Source organism: Rattus norvegicus, chromosome 7 (assembly GCF_021556685.1).
Source record: "Rattus norvegicus strain SHRSP/BbbUtx chromosome 7, alternate assembly SHRSP_T2T, whole genome shotgun sequence".
Classification (NCBI taxonomy): domain Eukaryota; kingdom Metazoa; phylum Chordata; class Mammalia; order Rodentia; family Muridae; genus Rattus; species Rattus norvegicus.
In genome coordinates this window covers 131,902,717-131,924,899 of record NC_141540.1, presented here as the reverse complement: position 1 = coordinate 131,924,899, position 22,183 = coordinate 131,902,717, and the positions used below count along the sequence as shown (strand labels likewise).

At 40.5% G+C, this 22,183-nt stretch overlaps 1 protein-coding gene and 1 long non-coding RNA gene across 2 annotated transcripts in view; both read left to right on the top strand.

Annotated features, from left to right (window-relative positions):
* Positions 1–509: 509 nt before the first annotated feature.
* The window catches only part of Abcd2 (ATP binding cassette subfamily D member 2), a 48,697-nt gene continuing 27,023 nt past the window's right edge, over positions 510–22,183 (top strand). The window contains 6 exon segments of the mRNA NM_033352.2: positions 510–1,650; positions 3,191–3,371; positions 9,254–9,375; positions 12,806–12,971; positions 13,691–13,785; positions 17,261–17,406. Of these exon segments, the coding sequence (NP_203503.2) occupies positions 712–1,650; positions 3,191–3,371; positions 9,254–9,375; positions 12,806–12,971; positions 13,691–13,785; positions 17,261–17,406 (1,649 nt within the window). The 5' untranslated portion in view covers positions 510–711.
* LOC148004932 (uncharacterized) lies at positions 17,675–21,312 on the top strand. The gene is made up of 2 exons (XR_015624951.1): positions 17,675–20,773; positions 20,893–21,312. It is a non-coding gene; the product is annotated as an uncharacterized LOC148004932 (long non-coding RNA).

Here is a 22,183-nt window from a genome sequence, read left to right as displayed (position 1 = left end):
TGAGGCGTGGAGGGACAACATCTTCTGAACAAAACATTCTCAAGGATATGCGTTCGTTATTTTGTTTTACGGCTCTAGCTTTTATCACTCTCTTGTCCGACTCCTTCCCCTTGGCCAGTTCCGTTAATCCTCTTGAGGCTCCACCCTCCTCTAGCTGGTTCTTTCTCTCTGGGCTCATTAAAGCTGCTGCGAGCCTTGCTTCCCTCTGCCCTTCGCCTTTGTAGAAATCTTAGAGACGGGATGTATATTCTGAAACTTCGGAGGGTTTCTAAGTGGCGCTGAGCATGCTCAGTAGCTCCGAGGGAAGGTTTGCTCTCCAGCAGTTGACCTTATTCGACCTCTCCAGAAATAGATATTTAACTCTCTGAACTCCTGTTTAAGTATAGGATTTGTTTTGGCTCTCTCTTCACTTTTAAGGTTCAAAGGGAAGAGGCGAGGAGTCCAGGGTCTCACCGCCCACGCAGCCAATGAGAAGCCTGGGGGGTGGAGCCTGGCCAGCTCTGGCTGCTGAGGGACTCGCCCCCGGTGGATGCGGTGGAGTTTGAGCTTTTTGCTGCATCCGTCCCTGAAGAACAAAATAAGAGTAAGGGAGACAAGCTGCAGAGCATGGGAGGCTGTGGGGTTTTCTGAAACGTTTGCTGGGCTCTCCGCGGAGCATGAGCTGTTAAAAGGAGTTCTTTGGAGAGAAATCCATTTGTGTTAGCTGGAAAAATGATACACATGCTAAATGCAGCAGCCTATCGGGTGAAATGGACCAGATCCGGTGCTGCTAAAAGGGCTGCCTGCCTGGTGGCTGCGGCATATGCTCTGAAAACCCTCTATCCCATCCTTGGCAGGCGTTTAAAGCAGCCTGGCCACCGGAAGGCGAAAGCAGAAGATTACCCGCCTGCAGAGAACAGAGAAAGACTGCATTGCACAGAGATCATCTGTAAAAAACCTGCGCCGGGACTAAATGCAGATTTTTTCAAACAGCTACTAGAACTTCGGAAAATCCTCTTTCCAAAACTTGTGACCACTGAAACGGGGTGGCTCTGCCTCCACTCGGTGGCTCTAATCTCACGAACGTTTCTGTCTATCTACGTGGCTGGTCTGGATGGGAAAATCGTGAAAAGCATCGTGGAAAAGAAGCCTCGGACTTTCATCATCAAACTAGTCAAGTGGCTTATGATTGCCGTCCCCGCTACCTTTGTCAACAGCGCTATCAGGTACCTGGAGTGCAAACTGGCATTGGCCTTTAGAACTCGCTTAGTGGACCATGCCTATGAGACCTATTTTGCAAATCAGACTTATTATAAGGTGATAAATATGGACGGGAGGCTGGCAAACCCTGACCAGTCTCTTACTGAAGACATTATGATGTTCTCGCAATCGGTGGCTCACCTGTATTCCAACCTTACCAAACCGATTTTAGATGTAATTCTAACCTCCTATACCCTCATCCGGACAGCTACATCCAGAGGAGCAAGCCCCATCGGGCCCACCCTGTTAGCAGGGCTCGTGGTGTATGCCACTGCTAAAGTCCTGAAAGCTTGCTCGCCCAAATTTGGTACTCTGGTGGCTGAAGAAGCTCATAGAAAGGGCTACTTGCGGTATGTTCACTCCAGAATCATAGCCAATGTGGAAGAAATTGCCTTCTACAGAGGACATAAGGTAAGACAGACATTAAAGCAACGGGTGAAATGTGAGACTGTCCAAGCAGCCACTCCTCTGCTAGATACCATCTGTTGTCTTGTTGACAGACCCACTTTCTGAGCATTTTACAGTCCTCTGGTAGCTAAGTCGTGCTAAAATACATTAGCCCTTTAAATCATCAGCCGTTAGAGAGTTAAAGAGTCTGAACTTTTCTGGAGTTTCACGAGAATAAAATGTCTGATCTTTTTTAAGTGGTCTGCACAGCCTCTGTTACTCCCAGTATGACTGTAATGAATGAACTCGAAGGCATTTTCTTAAAACTTAAGCACTAACTTGGTGAAGGGTTCTGTACATTGTGTAAAAAACGCACATCTGGGAACTGAGAGTAAACCTCTGGACTGAGATGAGGATGTTAGGGTAGTCTCCTTTGTTGTTCTTTTGTGTTCAAGGGGGATAACTGCAGGTTCAGACAGTTCTGCAGAACTGATCAATGAAAGTGTGCAGATTAAGAAATGCAGAAAAGTTTCTAATAAAATGGCATTTCCTTTATTTACTTTTAGCTCATGCCAAGGACATAACTTTGACAGAGATAATTAAATTTTGCCTAGGAGAGGAGTAAAAACTAAGATTAGCGGGGACAGGAGGAGGAAGGAGCACTATTTTTAAATGCTACAGATCCTTAACAGTTGAATAATTAGCCCAGTTATATAAAAATTGCGGTGTATTATAATGGCTTCAGAATGATATAAACTGAGGGTGGGGACATCTGAAATATAGTACCAATGGTTTGGCAATACATACTGAAGTATTTAAAAATATTTTTTAACTACCAAGCAGAATGATGTTCCTTTTAAAGCACCAAGAATTATCATTGTTTCTTTCTCAATAGCAGAAACAGTCCAAAGGAAAAAAATCTAAACTAATTTAGGACCTCTATTCCTACTTGGAATTTGCTTTGTGTACTGTGTCCTGATTTGTTATTTTTTGAACCATTGAACTCAGTGTAAATTAGTAGATTGTTCACTTAAAAGACAAAAATCAGCGAAATTGAGCCAATTCAAAAGTGGTCTAATTATACACATTTTGTTTGTTTTCGTATATTTTCATATCTTCAAGAATGATACAGGTTTAACAATGCTTACTTGTATATTTATAAAAATATTATTTAATTTTAACTTCTCAAAAGTATTAAATTATAATTATCTCTCTCTCTCTCTCTCTCTCTCTCTCTCTCTCTCTCTCTCTCACTGTTGAGAATTATACCCAATGCCTTATGTACATCAGCAGTAGGCTAGTGTTCTAACACTGAGCTATGTTTCTGTCTCCCTCCTGTGTATTTCAAACAATATTATATTTACCAGATAACGTGTTTTCATAAGTAATGCTAAATTACGACTAATTCTAGTTACACTTATTAGTTGTAGAGCTGTATCAACAGTGGCTATACTAAATACAGCAAAATAATACAGCTACGCCATGAAAGGGAACCTTAACCAATGGCAATGTTCGTTTCCACAGCTCACCCTGCACTCATTCTTGTCTTTTCCCCCCTTTTCAGGTAGAAATGAAGCAACTGCAGAAGTGTTACAAGGCTTTAGCTTACCAGATGAACCTTATTCTATCCAAACGTTTGTGGTACATCATGATAGAACAGTTCCTGATGAAGTATGTGTGGAGCGGCTGTGGACTAATTATGGTGGCCATACCTATCATCACTGCAACAGGCTTTGCAGATGGTGGTAATAACACTCACACTTAATCTTGAATATACGCTTAACATTGTTTCTCTTGAAGAGGCCATTGCATGTCCCCTCTGTTACTATGTACACAGTTAGTATCTGTTGTTGCTTGTACTCAGAAACAGTGATGGGTTTTCACGTTCAATAATCAGACCACCAGTAGGAAAAGAAGCAACAGGTAGCTCAAGGAACCTTACTCACCAAGGTCTCTAACCCAGTGTCTCTGGAAGTCTGCCTTAGAGCAATTTCAATTATACTGCCCAGTGGCTTTTCAGTTTACGTTTAACCACAAATCAAATCAGTATCTTCAGAAAGAGTATGACATAAGCGTACCTTGTGGTTTGGTCTTAGCATCCCATAGGATTAAGCATGTAAATGTTCTGTAACTGAATGTATCCCGATTCGTGATTTGAAAGCTGATTGACTACATTAGATAGTCAGGAATGCTATTTCAGGGTGTATGTGTGCATCTTGGAATGGGTTCTCCTCTATTTTTAGTAATACAGACATCTTCCCATGACATGATTGGGTGAGGTTTACGAGGTGGGGTTCACCAAGCTGCAGTTAATTCTATACTATCCCTGTCTCTATAGTTTTTTTTTCTTTTGTTATAACAAAGAAAAGTAAGGGCAAGAGAGACAAGGGCGTAATGCTCTTTCTGTATGAATTTTGAGTCTTCACTGGCAGGAAGGAAGGGGTTACAGCTAGAGTTCAGCTTCCATAGGTTCACACTCAAGAATTCAGTCAAGCGCAGAACAGAAATCAGAGTCTAAAGCAAAAACAGAGAAAATCTGTCCATGACCAGCACATAACTTTTATTCTCAACAGAGCTCATTATAATGACTGTTTCTATAGCATTTACGTCACATGAAATATTGCAGATAATCTGGAGATACTTAAAGAACATGGGGTGATATAAACCCGTAATCACTATAGTGGTTTCTCTAAGCAACTTGGATCTCAGACTCCTCAGGGGCCCTGAACCAGCCTCCCCATTCCCCACAGATGTGCAAGAATGGCTTTAATTAATGAAGAAGGATTTTCTGTTCTCCAAAAACCAAATATCCCCCTTCTTTAGAAACTACTTGATCAAAAACTTAGGGGTGAACCTATAGCAGAATTTTGAGGGAAACAGTGTTTGATTTCAAACCTGGCCCCAATGATTCCTCCTGAGACCCTCAAACTCTCCCAAGCCTTGGTTCCCTCTTCTGGGAAAGTAAAACTGGAAAGGTTTCTTCAGAGGGGTTTGTGAGACTTAGCACAGAGATGCTTATGAAAGACATAGCTGTTATACCTGAGGTGAGGTAGAAGCTACTAGAAAACAAAAGACAACACTTAGAATAATGAAGGATGATTTGCAGTCTTTTATAGTTGTTTATATACAGTTCAGTCTTAATGACTATTGTTTAAATTAAGGTAATAAAAACAAGGGAAAATATAATATTTTAATTTTTAAAGTTACTCCCATGGTTTAGTTCATTTTATTTTTAAAATGTCTATTTGAGTCATTATTAAGCTAAATATGTTCGTTTAGGAGAATTGTGAACTGCAGGTACTTCTTTGTGGACAGCACTAAACACATAGTAAATATACTCCACAAGGAAGCTGCCAAGTAGAAACTGTGGAGATTGAGTTTTATCTGGTTTTATGTGTTCAAATTTACCAAGAAAACATTTAAAATTTCTATTGTAAAAGTTATTCTTAGTACTAGTATTTGAGACAAAATCCGTTTGTAAAGAGAGAACTACTTTCCAAAGGAGTGTTTACAGTAAAAAAGAAGACACTGAAAAATGTACACTCTTAAGATTTGCTAAGAAATTAAAAGGTTATTTCTTAAACTAATCACGTTCATCGAAAGGTTCCATATCTAATCCACATTAGATATAATGCCCATAAGAAGATTATAATACAATGTCATTGGCAGTGTTTGGTCTTATTAGAAACCTCTGGTGTAATCCACACAGAATAGAAAAAAATAATGTAGCTATTAATGGTGACAAATTAACCCCACAGAGGTTAGTAAGAAGTAAACATGTATGCCATGAAACTAACTAGCTCACTTACCAAGAGGTAATGAGGTGTCTAAAAATAAACCCTACAAACACTGACAATAACAGCCATAAAAAACATGTGATGATTCAATTGGAAGTGAAACAGAGTAGCAGAGAAAGCTCATTCCAAAGAACTGCTTGCAGATGTAGGCAACCGGAGAGCCCCTCAGAAGACAAAAGGACCCATCTGCAGAACGATACTTGAGAGTGTTTCAAAGTCTGCAGAAATGAAAGTTGCTGTGTGTGAACATGTGTTCAAGCTACTAAATCGATGTGACTTCTGGTGACCTAACCAAGTGAAAATACCATTTCACTCAGTGAAAACAGCTAGTTTTCACGTACTGATATCAGTTTCAGGTTTCAGGTCTAGGAATCATATGCCAAGTCTCGTCTTAAATGTTAATTTAAGGTCAGGGGTGGTGGTGCAAGCCTTTAATCCCAGCATTCTGGAGGGAGAGGCAGGTGGATTTCTGGGAGTTCCAGGACATCCTGGATCTACAAAGCGAGTTCCAGGACATCTAGGGCTATGTAGAAAAGACCCTGTCTCAGAAAATATATATAATTTAAACTTAATCACTTAGGTGCCTCTTGTGTTACAGATAAAATAGTTGCATGATACTATATTTCAAAGAGTAAGAAAGTAGCAGGGCTTGGGGCCTGAGAGAATCAAAGGCTGAGACAGGGCCTAGTGGTTAAGAGCACTTGCTGCTCTTACAGGGAACTGGAGATTTGTTCCCAACCCCAACACTTCTGTTGAGTAGTTCACAGTGTTTGTATCCCCAGTGCCAAGACTCCTTTTCTGGTCTGCATGGGTAGCACCTCTCCTCAAAGGCACTTACCCATCTGCTCCCAAGTACATAGATAGTTGGAAATATATAATCAAAGTTTCAAAGTATGAAACAGAGTAGCAAAAAAAAAGAGAAAAAGAGGATGAATAATATTGAGGAAGGAGTGGGTAGGAGGTGGGGATAAAGAGAGATGAGGGGGAACCTTGGCCTGATGGACTAGTTAACCAAGCTTTGGGGGGGACTATATAAATGTATAGGCCTTAGTTTTCTTAATCGTGTGGATATCATTCGGAGCTGCTGCGAAATTATTATGTGCTGGTATGCTTTGAAATGTCGTTTCATGAGTAGTAAAAGTCAGGTGTTGGCTCTTGTCAGCGTTCATTATATTCCCAGTCTGTGGGCTCTGGAATGAGAGTGCTTGGGCTTACATACGGGCAGCTCTGCTTACAAGTGCCCATTCTGCTTTTCTGTGGTTCAAATCCCTCCTACTTAAAATAGGGGAAGTTAGCAGGATTGTGCTGAGGATCAGTGCTAAGCTTAGTATGGTGCCTGCCTGTTGGAAATGCTTAATGGACAGTTGCTGGTATCATTACTGTTGTTGAAAGGAGCAAGGATTTGAAAGTGTCTAGGAAGTCAGAAGTAGGAACAGTTTGGGTCAGTGATTCTCAACATTACCCCTTTGGGTCATGACCTTTCACAGGGGTCGCCTATCCGATACCCTGCATATCCAATGTTTATATCACAATTCATAACAATATCAAAATTACAGTAGTATCAACAAAAATAATTTTCTGGTCGAGGGTCAACACAACACAAAAACTATATTAAAGGGTCACAATATTAAGAAGGTTGAAAATCACTGGGTTTGGAGAAAGAAGCTGTATAATTTTTGTCAGCGGGAGAATAAGATAGCCATCTCTGTTGTAGATCTACTGGGCCACCCTTTTACAATGTCAAGTGAATGTTCATAGTTAGGATAGGCTATTTATATTTAAAACAAGAATCACTACTAGAAGCATGTTGCTTTCCCCTTCAGAAGAGGGCCTCGAAGCCTCTAGTCTGGAGCTCCTGGATTGTCTAAAAAATCACATAGGAGCACTAGGAATGGGAGACACTATATAACTCCTGGCATACTGCCTTTCCTCCTGGACCACAGTCGCCACACTGAAACTTGCTCTGTAGATTGACAGGAGGAACTGTTGGGCCAATCACTGAAAGGGAAACATACGAATATTTAGTCTTCTGTTTATTGTTTTAAGGCTATATATCCCTTTCTTTGTACTAAGAGAGAGAAAGAGATTACAGATGTTACTGGTGTCTTTGCTCTTCATTAAAGAATCAAATTGTGCTGAGAAATGGATAGGTAGGCAGCTTAGGTCATGGGTTCATATGTGACACTAAGGCAGTTGATGGCTGCATGCAGGACTAACGTTACTGGCTCCTGCTTCCATGATGCCTACATAAGAACGAGGCAGTTTAAAAGTTACACACTATGAGAAAATATTTATTTTGTTGCTGAAAGCGTGGAGAAAACCCAGAAGGCATTAATCTGCCAAAGTAACATGGAAGCTATAATTCCGTATCAACCTTTATCCCTCTGAGCAGTTGGTTTTTTTTTTTTTTCTCTTGACAGAGGTTGCCAGTGAAAGGTCAAAACCCTTTTAACCCACATTCATAAATTCCAGCAATCAAGTTGTCCAGATGGTCAAAACCCAAGCCTTTTCTTAGTTTAGCTCAAGAGGAACTCACTATTTTGGTAGCTGGCTGAGAATCCCACGGGCCTTTCTCTTGCCATCAAGCGCATCTCGTTATATTTTGGAAGTCGAGTCAAGCATGCGCTCCACCTGTAACCCTAGTACCCAGGAGGCTGAAGCTGGAGGATCGCAACATAAAGACTAGGCCAGTCTGGACTACAGAGTGAGAAGAAGCCAATGTGTAAATCCCAAAGGACTGACAGAGAAGGGCACGTCAGTGACTCAGCCAAGCTATTGAATGATAAATGTTTGGGAAAGAAGAAAAATGTCAAAATCATGAGGGCCAGATCTGTTTAAATTCCTCTTAAAGAAACCATACCATTTTTTTATTCTGGTTAATAGGTTGGTATAAGTGTATGGGTACATGGTGTACATACATGTTTGAATGAGCCAGTGCATGTGTGCATGTGTGCACATTGGTGCATAGGTACGAAGACCAGAAGTCAATGTCAGGCATCTCTGAGATAACTCTCCACTATTATTGTTTATTTACTTTTAATTTTTTAAATAATATTTTTTATTATTTAAAATATCATATGTGAATCTATACATTTATTACTGTGTGTGTCTCTGTGTATGTATGAACGTAAGCACATGTGTACCGACCGCATCGTGCACGTGGAGGTAAGAAGACAGCTTTTGGGAGTCGGTTGTCTCCTACCGTGTAGGTCTGGGGATCAAACTCAGGAATTAGGCTTGACAGCAAGTGACTTTACCCACTGAACCATCCCAACAGCAACCCCTCCCCCACCTCTCTTCTTTTAAACCTGAGGCTCGTTGATTTTTTGCTGGCTGGCCAGTGAGCCCCAGAGACCCTCCTATTCCTCCAGTGCTAAAGTGAGCACTATGCCCCGACATTTTTAAACAGTAGGGGTAGAAGAAATCCAAACTGGGGTCCTCACACCCACACAGAGGGCACTTTACTGAGCCACCGTGGCAGCCGCAGGTGAGCACTTTTCCTGAGACTGGCGGGAGAGTTTGTCACACAGCTGTAAGAGTTAGCAGGATGGGGGATACAGGAAAAGTCCAAAGGAGGCTAAATGGAATAAGCTAATGGATTTATTTCTGCTAATTCTTGTTCTAAAAAAAAATACCATGAAAAAAAAACTTCTAATAAAATGAATACACACATGGTGTTTATTACATTTAATAATATAATAATTAAGCACTGTTCTAGGAAATTGCTGATAGTTATGAAATATCGTTATTTTAGCCATCATTTAATTGGTATAAAATAAGACAGCAACTTGGGGGGAAAAAACTCAATAGTTCTGTGATTTTTCTTGTAGATCTGGAGGATGGCCCTAAGCAGGCTATGGTTAGCGATCGGACAGAGGCCTTTACCACTGCTCGGAATTTACTGGCCTCTGGAGCTGACGCGATTGAGAGGATTATGTCTTCATACAAAGAGGTACTTTAATTTCTTGCCTATTTGCTTAAAATATGAATGCATCTGAAAATGAAGCAAAATGTAATGCACTGCAACTTTAGAAACAGTTCCCTCTTTCTCTCCCTCTCTCCCTCTCTCCCTCTCTCCCTCTCTCCCTCTCTCCCTCTCTCCCTCTCTCCCTCTCTCCCTCTCTCCCTCTCTCCCTCTCTCCCTCTCTCCCTCTCTCCCTCTCCTCAAAACTGCCCAGGGTATAATTGATGTCAAGGGAAGAAACTCTGAAGTGAGGTGTTCTGTTATTCTTGCTTACGAGCATGACTTTACTTTCTTTTAAATGAAGAGAACAAAAAGGAATTATTGCTCTTGCGTGGCCTCAAGAGCCCATGCTTCATTTCCATTCAGACTTCATCCTTTACGAACCACATGATCTCCTCGAGCTTCTGGTCTGTCTGTATCCCCGTTTCCGTGCTTGTAAATTGGATTCGTGACAGCAATGATTTTGTAGGGTGTTGAAAGTTCATAATGTGGGGTGCGTGGGTCAATGCATTTCAATGTTCAATGGGTTAAGTTAATAATGCCAGCTTTATATCTTGCAAACTGTGTTCATCCTCCATTGAGGTAGTCTCTCCAGTAACATGATTCCTCTTCCGGCCATCTTTGAAGCATCTGCGTGGGCTTCTCTGTCTCTCTCACATTGACATGGTTCTTTCCCCTGCACCTGACCCTGAGCTCGCTGAGAGCAGGGGCCGATGTACCCATCTTTCTACCATCCATTTAAAATTCCACTAATTAATTTTGCAGATAATACAGCCAAGAGAGTTGTTAGAGTACCATTGTAAATTCATCTCTTAAATTAACTAGAGCGTGATACCATTTCAAAGTTTCCGGAGTTTCTTACAGAACTGACCTATTGAATTGGATCTTATTTTTCCCCATAAAACCAATGGTTCAGTACCTCTTATTGAAAACACTCAGATTTTAAAAATTCAAACAGAAATCTTTTTTTTTTTTTTGGTTCTTTTTTTCGGAGCTGGGGACCGAACCCAGGGCCTTGCGCTTCCTAGGTAAGCGCTCTACCACTGAGCTAAATCCCCAGCCCCACAAACAGAAATCTTAATCATCTGGAGACCTGGTTTTTGGGGAAAACTTTTTCCATGAGTTCATTTTAAGATTAAAATTATTATTATAATAATTTTTATTTTAACTGTTATTAACATTAAAGGAAAAAAACATTACCCATCTCCCATCAAAACATGCTACATTCCATACGGACGGTCACTTAACCATTCTGGATTATCTCCAGTGATAAAAATGACTTTATTTATCCTGACTTTGCAAGCTCTGAGTCTAAGAATACTCATTCTTACACGCTCGGTGCTACTAAGACAGGAAAAGAAACATTGTGTCTTCTCCACAAGCTCCAGGGGAGCAAAGCTTCCTTTGCATGCAGGATTTGACATTCCACCACAAACCCGTGGTGTCCCAAAGCGTTCTGTCTTCTGTACACTGTTAGTCTTTATAGACATTCCTGTGTCCACCCTAGTCTGCTTACCCATTGCCTCCTGCTCCTTTTGAATCTCTCAGTAATCTTTGGTCTATTTTTTTTCTATGCCAGTATTTATGTTTGCCCAATGTGCTGTTTGGTTTATGTCAATCGGACACAAAGCTGGCCATAACTGGAAAGAAGGAACCTTAATTTAAACAATGCCTCCACTAAGACTGGCCTGTAACCAAGTCCATGTGGAGTGTCATATTGGTTAATACTTGATGTGGAAGCATTAAGCACTGTGGGGGTTAGTGCCACTGCTACCCCCTAGCAGGTGGCCCTAAGTTCTATAAGAAAGTGCACTGTGCATGTCATGGGAGCGAGCTGTGAGCGTCATTCGTTCATGGCTTCGGCTTCAGCTCCTGCCTTGACGTTCTGCCCTGACGTCCCTCGGCAATAGAGTGTGACCCGCGAGCTATAAGATGTCGTGAACCCTCTCCTCCTCAAGTTGCCTTTGGTTGTGGTGTTTTACCATATCAGTAGAAATCCTAAGACACCCATGTTTCTTTTAAATCCGTATTTTGTCAAACCATCCCTCTCTATGCCTCTACGTAAGAGCCCAAGACTTTCTTTCAGATGACATCTCAAAAGCGGTCCTTTAGATAGCTATAACATCAAAAATACAGCAATAAGTGGTCAAATTACAGGTTTCCCTTCTGTGGAAGGCCTGTGACACCTACTCATTATGTAGTTTAAGCTCTCCCCGGCACAAAGATCTCAGCCATCTGCCGGCTTCGCCCAGGTTAATCTACATATGACAGTTAGGAGGAGACAGTCTTTTGTGACATGCATACTTATCGGTGTCAGGTTCCCTATTCTCTTTCGGAGGCAAATGACATGGATAAGACTGTCACCTTTCCCAGCCCCCTGAAAGCAAGCCGTGCTGACATAATAGGACAACAGCAGGAGCTTGACCCAGATGGACAGCTGGCTGAACCAAAGGGAAGCATCCTTCCTTCCTCGCAGCTTTGTGAGCGAAAACATCTCATAATCTTAGCTAGAAAAAAAGAATTCGTGTATTTATAGCTTCCCCCAAGCATTTAAATCACATTCGGCCTGAAAAGAAACCAGAGTGTGGGACTAATACAGAGACCTCCAGACGCCTCTTCCCCATGCTCACTTTCGCAACCTGTGCCCTCTAGCACATATATTCCTCTGCTCAGACAGGACCTGTGGCAATATTTGGCTTAGGAACATTCATTTATAAATAAGGGGGAAGAAGTACTTTTCTGCTGTTTAAAATATTCATCTCCACGTGTGCCTAAACACAGGGCTCGTTGGTGCTGTTTGTGCTGGGGGGAAAGCTTCGGACTGTATTTGGAGACCGCACATCCAGCTGGATGACTCGTTTGCTTTTGAAAATGTCAGCTAGTCAATAGAATTAGGGCTTGTGTTATTGTTCTGTTTCAAATTTCCGAAAATACGTGCATAACCGTGGAGGCCTGAACCTGGGGCCTCACGTATGCTGGGCAGATGTTCCACCTGTGAGACACATACACGGTCTGATCGTCTACTGCAAAGTATGAGGCCAGTCCGAGCTACATAGGGAGACTCTGACTGGAAAACAAAGAGACTAACCAACAGAAACATGTCTAATGCAGGCCAAATCAGACAATGTAACTAGAAGACCCTCACGGCTCACTAATGTTGTGAAAGTTTCTCGTTCATTTTGAACACTAAAGTAAACTAATAGCTTTGTTTTACAACGCCAGTGACTTCCTTTACTGTCCCCAATAAGGCTCTTGACTATTGTTCCCTTCGGTCATCTGATATATTGGGGGTTTTTGTTGTTGTTGTGCCCAATAAAGTGGAATCTTTAGCAATAAATCAAGAAGTTTACGTAGTACATGTTTTTTAAAAATCGTCTACCATGGCTCTATTAACTCACCCTTTATATGTTACTTTCAGATCACTGAACTAGCGGGTTATACTGCCAGAGTGTACAACATGTTCTGGGTCTTCGATGAAGTGAAGAGAGGCATTTATAAGAGAACTGTCACTCAGGAGCCTGAAAACAATAGCAAGAGTAGAGGTGGCCTGGAGCTGCCCCTCAGTGACACCCTGGCAATCAAAGGTGATTTACTTCAGGGTTTGGTGTTGCTTTGTGTAGTTTGTCGGTTTTTTGTTTTGTTTTTTTTTTTTAACATTTTTCTTATAGGTTATTGTCGTTTTACGAAAAGAACTGGAGGTTTCTTCTTTAGGAAACAGCTTCCGGTAATTACAAGAAACTGATATTTAAATAGCCTCTGTGTTAGTGTTACAGTTGTAGGGGCAGGGATAAGTAGTGGGACCCTAAGGAAATGAGACACTTAATCTCAGGGAAACGGTGTTAGCCTTGTATTCGCAGACAGCACACATGGCTGCATGAACTGTCTGCTTTTAAATCTTGAACCAATAAATAGCATTAGTGATAGTGCCATATTGTTTTTCATTATTCTGGGTTTCTAAATGTTTACCATGTCTTGAAATATATCACTTCTCGATTCCTTTCTCTCTTGTAGGAAATAGGGGAACAGAGTAATTCTAAACTGTGGGGCTTGGTTACATCAGATATAGCTTATGCCTACTAGGCCAAAGATATTGATATTCGATTGTAAAGCTATTTTTATCAGACAGATTTTCTAAATCGATTAAAAACAGGTAGATATTAAGCTGACTTCACGTGTTTCTTCTATGACTTACTAGTGTGAATTATCTTTATAATTGAGTTCGCCCATCCTGCTGTATCATTCTTCCAGTTAAACTAGAAGTAATGAGGTAGCCTTTGCAACTTCAAGCGTTCTTTGGTTACAGGGACAGTCATTGACGTGGATCATGGAATCCTTTGTGAAAATGTTCCCATAATCACGCCGGCGGGAGAAGTGGTGGCTTCCAGTCTGAACTTCAAAGTAAGATGGTGTCCAAGAATCTTCTATTGTTGGCCTCACACTAATAGAAAACAACTCAGAATTCATGTTCCTTATGTTAAGTGCTTGGAGAGGAGCGTGTGGAAAGGGGAGGATCCGAAAGGTATGCACAGTGTCTCAGTTGCAGACGCAGTAACTTCCTCAGAAAGCAGAGTGAAAAGAGAAGCGCGAGCTCTGCCGCGTTGGTGCCAGATTGAAAATCAAATTACAGAACACTGAGGGGACTTGCGACATAGCTCTGGGCAAACAAGAGGAAATCGCGGAAATTAGTATCTGGGAATGAATTTTAACTTTGTATACAGGTTGTCAGGAAATATGTTAAGAGGATACTTTTACATGCCCTCTGAAATACTGTCATTCCCCAGAGGTCCATTATCAAATTTAGTTTTACTAATCCAGGTTTCCTGACTTTCATTTTGACTTTAAATGATCAGAAGATTCATGGACTCAACTCTAGTTTTTGATCCTGTTGAAAATAATTTATTTAATATCCTGCATCTTAATTGCAAAAAAAAAAAAAAAAAAAGAGTGCCAAAAAACATTTTGTAAACTCGAGGACCTGGTTTTAAGGCTTTGTGAGACATAAACATACACATTACACTTCGTATAAAATGGCTGACTGGCTGTACTAGTTGCTTACGTATCCATACACATGCAAGTGTCCCGTCGGCTCCTGCTTTCAGGGGATTTATTTGGGGTTGAGCTATCTCGAGGCTTTCGGAGTGAGGCACAGCTGAACACCAGGCAGGAAACATGTTGAAAGGAAGGTCCTTACTGCAAGCTGGGTGGAGAACAGAGAAAGAGAATTTGTGTCAGGCGGAGGTATGGCCCAAGGACACATTCCTACTAACCTCCTTCCTCCACATGGGACTCATGCCCGAGGCTTTCCACCACCCTTCAGAATGTGCCAGAAATTGGAGACTTAGTGATCAACACGTGATCCTACGGAAGACATTTCAGATTTAAACTATAGGAACTATGATAAAGACATTTGAGCTGTTTGATCAAAGGCATGACCAGTCCCCCATTCAAATTATGAGCATCACAATACTAATGATTTTGGAGTAGATCCTAGCCTAGGCTCAGTTATTCGAGATATATTTGCAGTTGTACAGGTTTACTGGAAGTTGAAAAGAGAGGCCAAGATGTGTTGAACACAGGGAAATCCTGTTAATAAATTGAAGAGGAATTGTTTGGCCGGGATTTATTATTCAATTATAAACCCGTAGAGTGGTTTTATTATTAGGATATGACATGTGCACCAATTAGCTACTTATTGCAAATATGTAACATTTTATTTTTCTCTTAGTAGTTCAGCAGTTTAGCTAGCTAAGTGGATGAAGTACTTGCCTAGCCCACAAAGCTCGAGTTCAGTGCTCACCCTGAAAAAAAGGAATGAAACTGGTTCTGTTACTGTTTGGGTCCATTTAGGTAACATAATACTAGTTCTCATTGCTTTAGTTTTTAAATAAAAAGATGACAAAGCTTTCCAAGTTGATGTCTTCTAACCGTGTCTCTGTAAAACCATCATACACTGAGGAAAAACTCAGAGCTAAGTCTCTTGTATGAAATAAGCAATAATCCACCGGGAGAGTCTTATGGATTTTTAACGTACTCTGAAGATAGACATTGTTGTAACATGCTGTTTATAGGTTGTTACTTTTCTCTTCAGAACGTGTAGTTTAATTCTAATCTCCCTGGAATAGGATAAAAAAGTTGCATTTCTTCAGTATTGGTTGGGAAATATACGCTTTTTAAGGAAAATTACATTTATCCCTTTGTTGGTCTTCAAAATTAAAGTTATGACTTAACGGGGTGGGGAAAATCCGAAGTGTGAGATTTTCTTTTCCTCGCACTGTCTTAACATAATTTAACTGAGAAGTTATGTTAAGAAAATATAATCATAATTTACTGAGAAGTTATGTTAGGAAAATATTAACATGAAAAAAGTCCTCGGTTATCAGTTTAAAAGTGTTAAATTTCTAAGAACTCCTGACGGGAATTGATAGTTTAAAACATTTTAGGAATGCGCTGCTCACCATGGCATGTACCTTCCAAAACTCTTTTTGGATGGTGCTCAGGTATCTAGCAAGTGAATCACCCATCATCAAGAAGTCTAGTGGAAGAGAAGAACCAAGACAGAGCTCCTTCTTGGTAGCTTCTCCCAGAATGTTCTGGAACACTAGCAATCCACCTTTGCCTTTCACTCTTGGTGTCTTCCTTTTTTTTTTTTTTTTTTGAAACTTGGATATTTGTATCCATTCAATGAAAATACACATGCATAGACATCCTCCATTCCATGAAAAGGTGCATGCATAGACATCCTGTGGATTTCTATCTCTCTTCCCCTCATCTTCATTTTTGCATCCCTGATTAGAAAGCAAATCAAATTTGTAAGCTGCGTCCTGCTCCTTGCGCATGTGGTCCCCTGCACATGTCTGATAGGAAGGCAACCTCTCCACCCTATCAAACTGAATGCAAGTCAAGAAGTCTAACTATTTAAACTTAATAGATAACAAAGGCAAGTGATAGACGGGAGTTTCGGTTTAGTGATTAATAAGTAAACTTGTTTTATGGAATGAATAATATATGGATATGATCTCCATTTACAGAGAGAAGGTGATTATTATATGTATATATGTTCTTCCTAAATATCCTTAAGGGATAGGTTCCACGACACCCAAATCTGATAACATTCAACCGTTCAGTTTTATACAGGAAAAGAGTCTGTATATATTTGATACAGATGCAGCCTTTCTTTTCTTCAAGTAATTACAATCCCCAGTTGGCTGACTCCTCAGAAGGGCAGTTCTGACTATACGGAGACTTGACTATATGTGTTTAAACCCAACCCTAGGCATATGCTACACTACAGTTCCCTTGCTTTCCTCTGTCTTGGCTTCATAAACATATTTTTTACATCTATAAATGCACCAGACTTAGACTAATATTATCTTTCTTTTATGTGCTTTTGTGATCTTTCAGCATTCCATACACTAATATAAAAAATTAAGAACCCACCTGGCTCCTGGGATAAATGTGCTTTTAGTATATTCAACTTTCAGTTGCATTGGATTTTATATTAGTTTAATTAGATAGTAATATAAGTAAAATAAAATCTAATTTTAACTTAAACCCTATGATTTGATTTTCTCTCATGTGTAGTTAACTTCTCTATCTGTGTGCAGATTCAAAATATCTCAGTTGAAGTGTCGGAGAGCCAGTGTTCTTTCCAAAAAGAGTCAATATTTTTGCAATTAATTATTTTATGGTACTTTTAGCTCCAGAGAATAGCCGAAGTTAAACTCGAAGTTGCAATCCTGATATATTTTATTTGCTGTCTTCACTATCCAAGATTATCATATGGGTTGGATACTTTAAAAAAAAACATTTTTAAATGCTCCCAGATGAAATAATTATTGAACATTGCAGCTTATGATTCTATTTCTGACTTCAGGTAGAAGAAGGGATGCATCTTTTGATAACCGGCCCCAATGGTTGTGGGAAAAGCTCTCTGTTCAGAATCTTAAGTGGGCTCTGGCCTGTGTATGAAGGAGTCCTTTATAAACCACCTCCCCAACATATGTTCTATATTCCACAGAGGTAAGACTTTTTTTTGTATCAAATAGAAACAGTTGCTTTTGTGATTAAGTTGCGCTCATCTCTCAGGCCCTTTAGGTTACGCTCATTTAAGGTATTTTCACGTAGAGAAACTGTTGGGGAAATAAGGTGAGGCTCAGTTACTCCCTGAGTTCTGTCTTACTGCCTTGACGGTAATTGACCCTGGATCCATGCCACTTCCTGTAGTTTTCAGATCTGACAGCATGTTAAGAGTGTTCAAAGACTTCAGATGTCTTAGGAAAGAGTAAATGGCTCCAAAGAATAATTCGATGTCATGTTGCCTTCTTACAAAAATATAGGGCTCCGGTCCTATTCAGGCCTTTCTATCACGTTTTATACTTTAGCGTCCTGAGGTTGTCCATTCATGCTGCAGGGCCTTCTTCAGGTCTTTACTGTGTCTATGCTAGATAATAAATCTTAACTACCTTGACTGACATTGCATTAAGACTAAGACAAGCATAGAAAATCACATTGTTTTTCCCCAAATCGTTGGCCATCTTCCCTCATAACCACACAGAAGCATCTGAACACAAGGTTATATACTTGAGAATTAGAGTACTCGTTGTGGCGAGAGAAAGTCAACTGTAAATGAAAAATCAGCTCCCTTGGTCCAGAGATTTCTCCAAGTGTCGGCCAGGTTCAATAGACACTCCGTGTATTCTCTCTGGGTTATCTTGTGTGTCGCCCGGGTTAAGCAGACAGTCACGGTGTTCCCTCGGGATCAGAGGACTGCTCTGAGGTGTGCCACCATGCATCCAGGATGGGGATGTAAGGCTGGAGCACAAGGACGTGTCACACCGATGCCACGCAACATCGGACACTTCAGTCCTCTCTTTGCTGGTACACGGTGCGACCATTCTTCAGTTGGCCTGAGTTTTAGGCCATAAGCAGCAACTGGGCTCTGCGAACTTGTTTTCTTTCAAATGAGACTCACGGTGGAGGCAGCAGGATGCTGTCTGGTGTGCAGGAAGATATTGTTAGCACCTGTGTTTAACACAGCTAGAATGCCACACGGCGCCAGGAGCATCGTTTCCTTTCTGTCCTTTCGGAAACCTTGGTTCGGTTTATGTTTTACGAGTGAATGTAGCATATAGCTTTCCTTCAGCTTTGTACTTAAGCAATAAATATAGAACCATGAGGAAAAATGGTCTATAAGAAACATATTCTTGGGGTTGGGGATTTAGCTCAGTGGTAGAGCACTTGCCTAGCAAGCACAAGGTCCTGGATTCAATCCTCAGCTCCGGGAAAAAAAAAGAAAGAAAGAAAGAAAGATATTCTTAATGAAAATAAGAGTGTAAAGAAAAGCTACCATTTTACCCTTTAGATATTTCACATATTATGTGAATGAAACACTCTTTGAATATGTGTGTGTGTGTGTGTGTGTGTGTGTGTGTGTGTGTGTGTGTGTGTGTATAGTGGCAGGACTTTTCTAAGAGATGGGCAAGTTTATGAAAGTGACCTTTACCCTCAGAGTGAACCAACCATGATGTTTTACAATAAGCAGAAATCATTAGGAAATTTTGTCTTATGAAATGTATTTTTGCCTAAGCAAAAATGTCAACTCCAACCTAATTAAGAAAAAAAATAAGCAGGAGTGATCTATATTTTAATTTTTAAATGATTTTTGCCTTCAATCAGTTCACTTTAATTATATGCATCTAGAGGCAGGGGGAATTGTGTTTAACCTTACAATTTTACAGAGTCCCATTCCTTCCGTTTTTGCTTAACAATTACTTAAAACACGAACATAAACTAAGAAAATCTAATTGTAGCATTTATTTCTAGTATTCTGGAAGGAAGTGGGTTTTTTTTTCAAGTAGATTCTGAAATGATCACATAATATTTTATTACCTAAAAGAAGATGACAGTCTGACCACTTTAAAATATGACAGTAAGTGGTCTAAGAGGATCACATAAATGGCTCCTATGATTAATTCTTTACTACTTCTTACTGCCCTCTAGTAACAGAATGTAATATCACTACTAGTTTGGGAGAAAAAAAAACAAAATAGAATTGGGGGCCCAAGTATGAACTCTGCAAGTCATTAAATAGGCTCACACTTAATCACTATGATTGAAGGATTTCTCCTTAGAGGCTAGGTCTCCTTATACATTGATTAAATGGAAAATACATTGCTCCTTTCACTGGGGTAAACTCAGTAGGTTTTATGAGAGCAGGTCTCTTATGTTGTGTGGTAAGCAAAATAACACTATTCAGGGTGGAGTCAGAACTTGGGTTTTACCAAACTTTCACACACAGAGACCCAAACAAAAACTCTCCTCTGGCTCGAGTTGTACGTTGGGAAACAAGCATTCCTGAGAAATTATGAAACCGCCCTAGTATTTCCCCAGTTGGTGTCTTCTAATGCATTAGCAATGCTAATAAGAAGAAGCAGATCTTTAGAAATCTGAGCCATAGTACAAGAATACAGACTTGTTCTCTGTAAACTGAGTTCAAACCGTTTTCCCTCACCCCGTCTCTTCCAGGACAGAATAGAAAAGCTGGCACATCTGTAGGATTTAAGACAGAGCATTTTGCCTGAAACATACATTAGGCGTTGAATGACAGGATCTGGGGGACTTTGCTCAAATGGTACTGAGATACGTATTCTCGCATTTCCAACCGAGACTGAATGTCTTGTACATTATCACTGCACTCCTTAACCAGGTGACTGACGCCCATCACCCCTGCTGGATCAGCTCTCCTGACTTTCAGGAAGCATCATCCACTTGGGCATCTCCTGAATTATTTCGTCAGTTCTCGGTGTGTTTTCCTCTTCTTCCCGGGCCTCTGAGGATAAAGCTTATGACCCTTCTGTTCTTGCTTTCATTTCTCTACTACCTATGGCCCATCACTCACCCACTTAAGCCTTGGCGAGTTTCCGTCTGCCTGCCGCTGTCCCAGCCCCCAAAGCCAGAATTAACCTGTGTTTGTTGAGTTTTCTTCCTCATCAACTCCATCAATGCCCTAGCAGTCCTCAGAGTGGGACACAGAAATGGGACTTTAGAGAAGGGATAGGAATTGTAGAGGGCAGGGAAGAAGGGCAGACTGGCAACCTCTCCTTGCTTTAGTTAACCCTCAGAGGATCATCTATCTGTATGCTTCACACTCTCTTCTCGGCGACCTACCACTCAATACTTCAAATGTCCCCACTGTCACTATTCTTACCTGGAAGAAACCTCTCAGGCCAGGAGTGTTAACAGATCGTCTTACTCCTCAAAGCCACATGTCCATATGCTGAGAGAGAGATTCGGTCCTCCTACAGTCATAAATCAAAATCTGTATAAATTCTACCCAGTTATAACTCTGAGTCTTGGGAAACAAAACTTCAGTAAAACGAGAGGAGGAGTGTTTTTTTTTTTTTTTTTTTTGGTTCTTTTTTTTCGGAGCTGGGGACCGAACCCAGGGCCTTGCGCTTCCTAGGTAAGCGCTCTACCACTGAGCCAAATCCCCAGCCGGAGGACGAGTGTTCTTATAAGGATTGTGTTGGTTGACATAAACCTCCTGGAGTGGGCAGTGCTTGTGCTGGATCCACGGCCTCAGCTTGCTGGGCACACACACGCCCACTGAGCCTTACCCCAGAACTGAATAACTGACAGACAGATTTCCCTTCTATTGGCAAACCTGCCCGGCATCTTACACGGTGAACCGTCTGTCTGCTTCGTTACTCGCGCTGGGTATGTTGCCTACTCCTCTTTTCTGAAGCAATGAACAGGGTTCAGTAGACGGAGGCTGATTCCTTGCTTTATAAGTTCTAGACGCGAAGAGTCAAATGGCGTGATTTTCGTAAGACTAAATACCTCTTTTGAGTTGAGTAGCTCTCGTTTTTGCTACAAACCACCAGGGTATTAGGAAAGATATTATGCATTCAGGACGCAAATCCTGAGCTTGCTGTGTATGAAAAAGCGCGGTGACATGATTGGTTCAAGCTGCGCATTTTTCAGTGCCTGACAGCGAGTATTCATGATTAGCTCCGCCTTCTTTCTGGCCAAACAGTCACAGAAATTGGCTATAACTCTTCGACTGTACACTCCCCATAGCTTAGAGTTTAAAATGTTGTCGACTTTTTTATCAATATTGTCCAGTGAAACTTTATAATTTTAAATTTCCACCTTCTATTCATTTAAATCACTCTTTTTTCCTTTCACTTCTTTAGCGCAATTACTGCTCAACTCAGGAAGTGTTTTAGCATTTTAGGTTATTGTTTTTAGGGACTCTGAGCACAAAGATGGGGATCCTTCTTTTCAGTGTTCTCTCCTTTTCCCCCCTTTGTTTCAAATATAAAATAATAAAAAAAACAGAAAAATCTAACAAACAATAAATTTATATAAAAAATCAGTTCAATGCTAGCACAGAAAAATAAGAATGTAATGCAAATTTTTAAAGTAGCTAAGATGTTTGTAATAATTAGTAGCCATAAAACATAATTATTGGGGAGGGATCTCATCTTAATTACCCTTACTATGGGAGCTAATAGTTTTTTAAAAATAAGTATATATGTACGATTTCACAGAAAAACAATTACAATTTCCTGCTACAGTTCTTTCCCGGGAGGAGCAAAAATTATTTCAGGAGTATGTATTTCAGATATTTCTACTAGATCCTTGAAAAACGAATAGGAAATTAAGCATTACAAAACTATAATTATTTTTGCTTCATCTGTCAACCACAGAAAAAATAGCTGTTTTTCAAATTTAAATATTATTACAATGTATTATTCACATATGTGAATACACTATAGCTATCTTCAGACACACC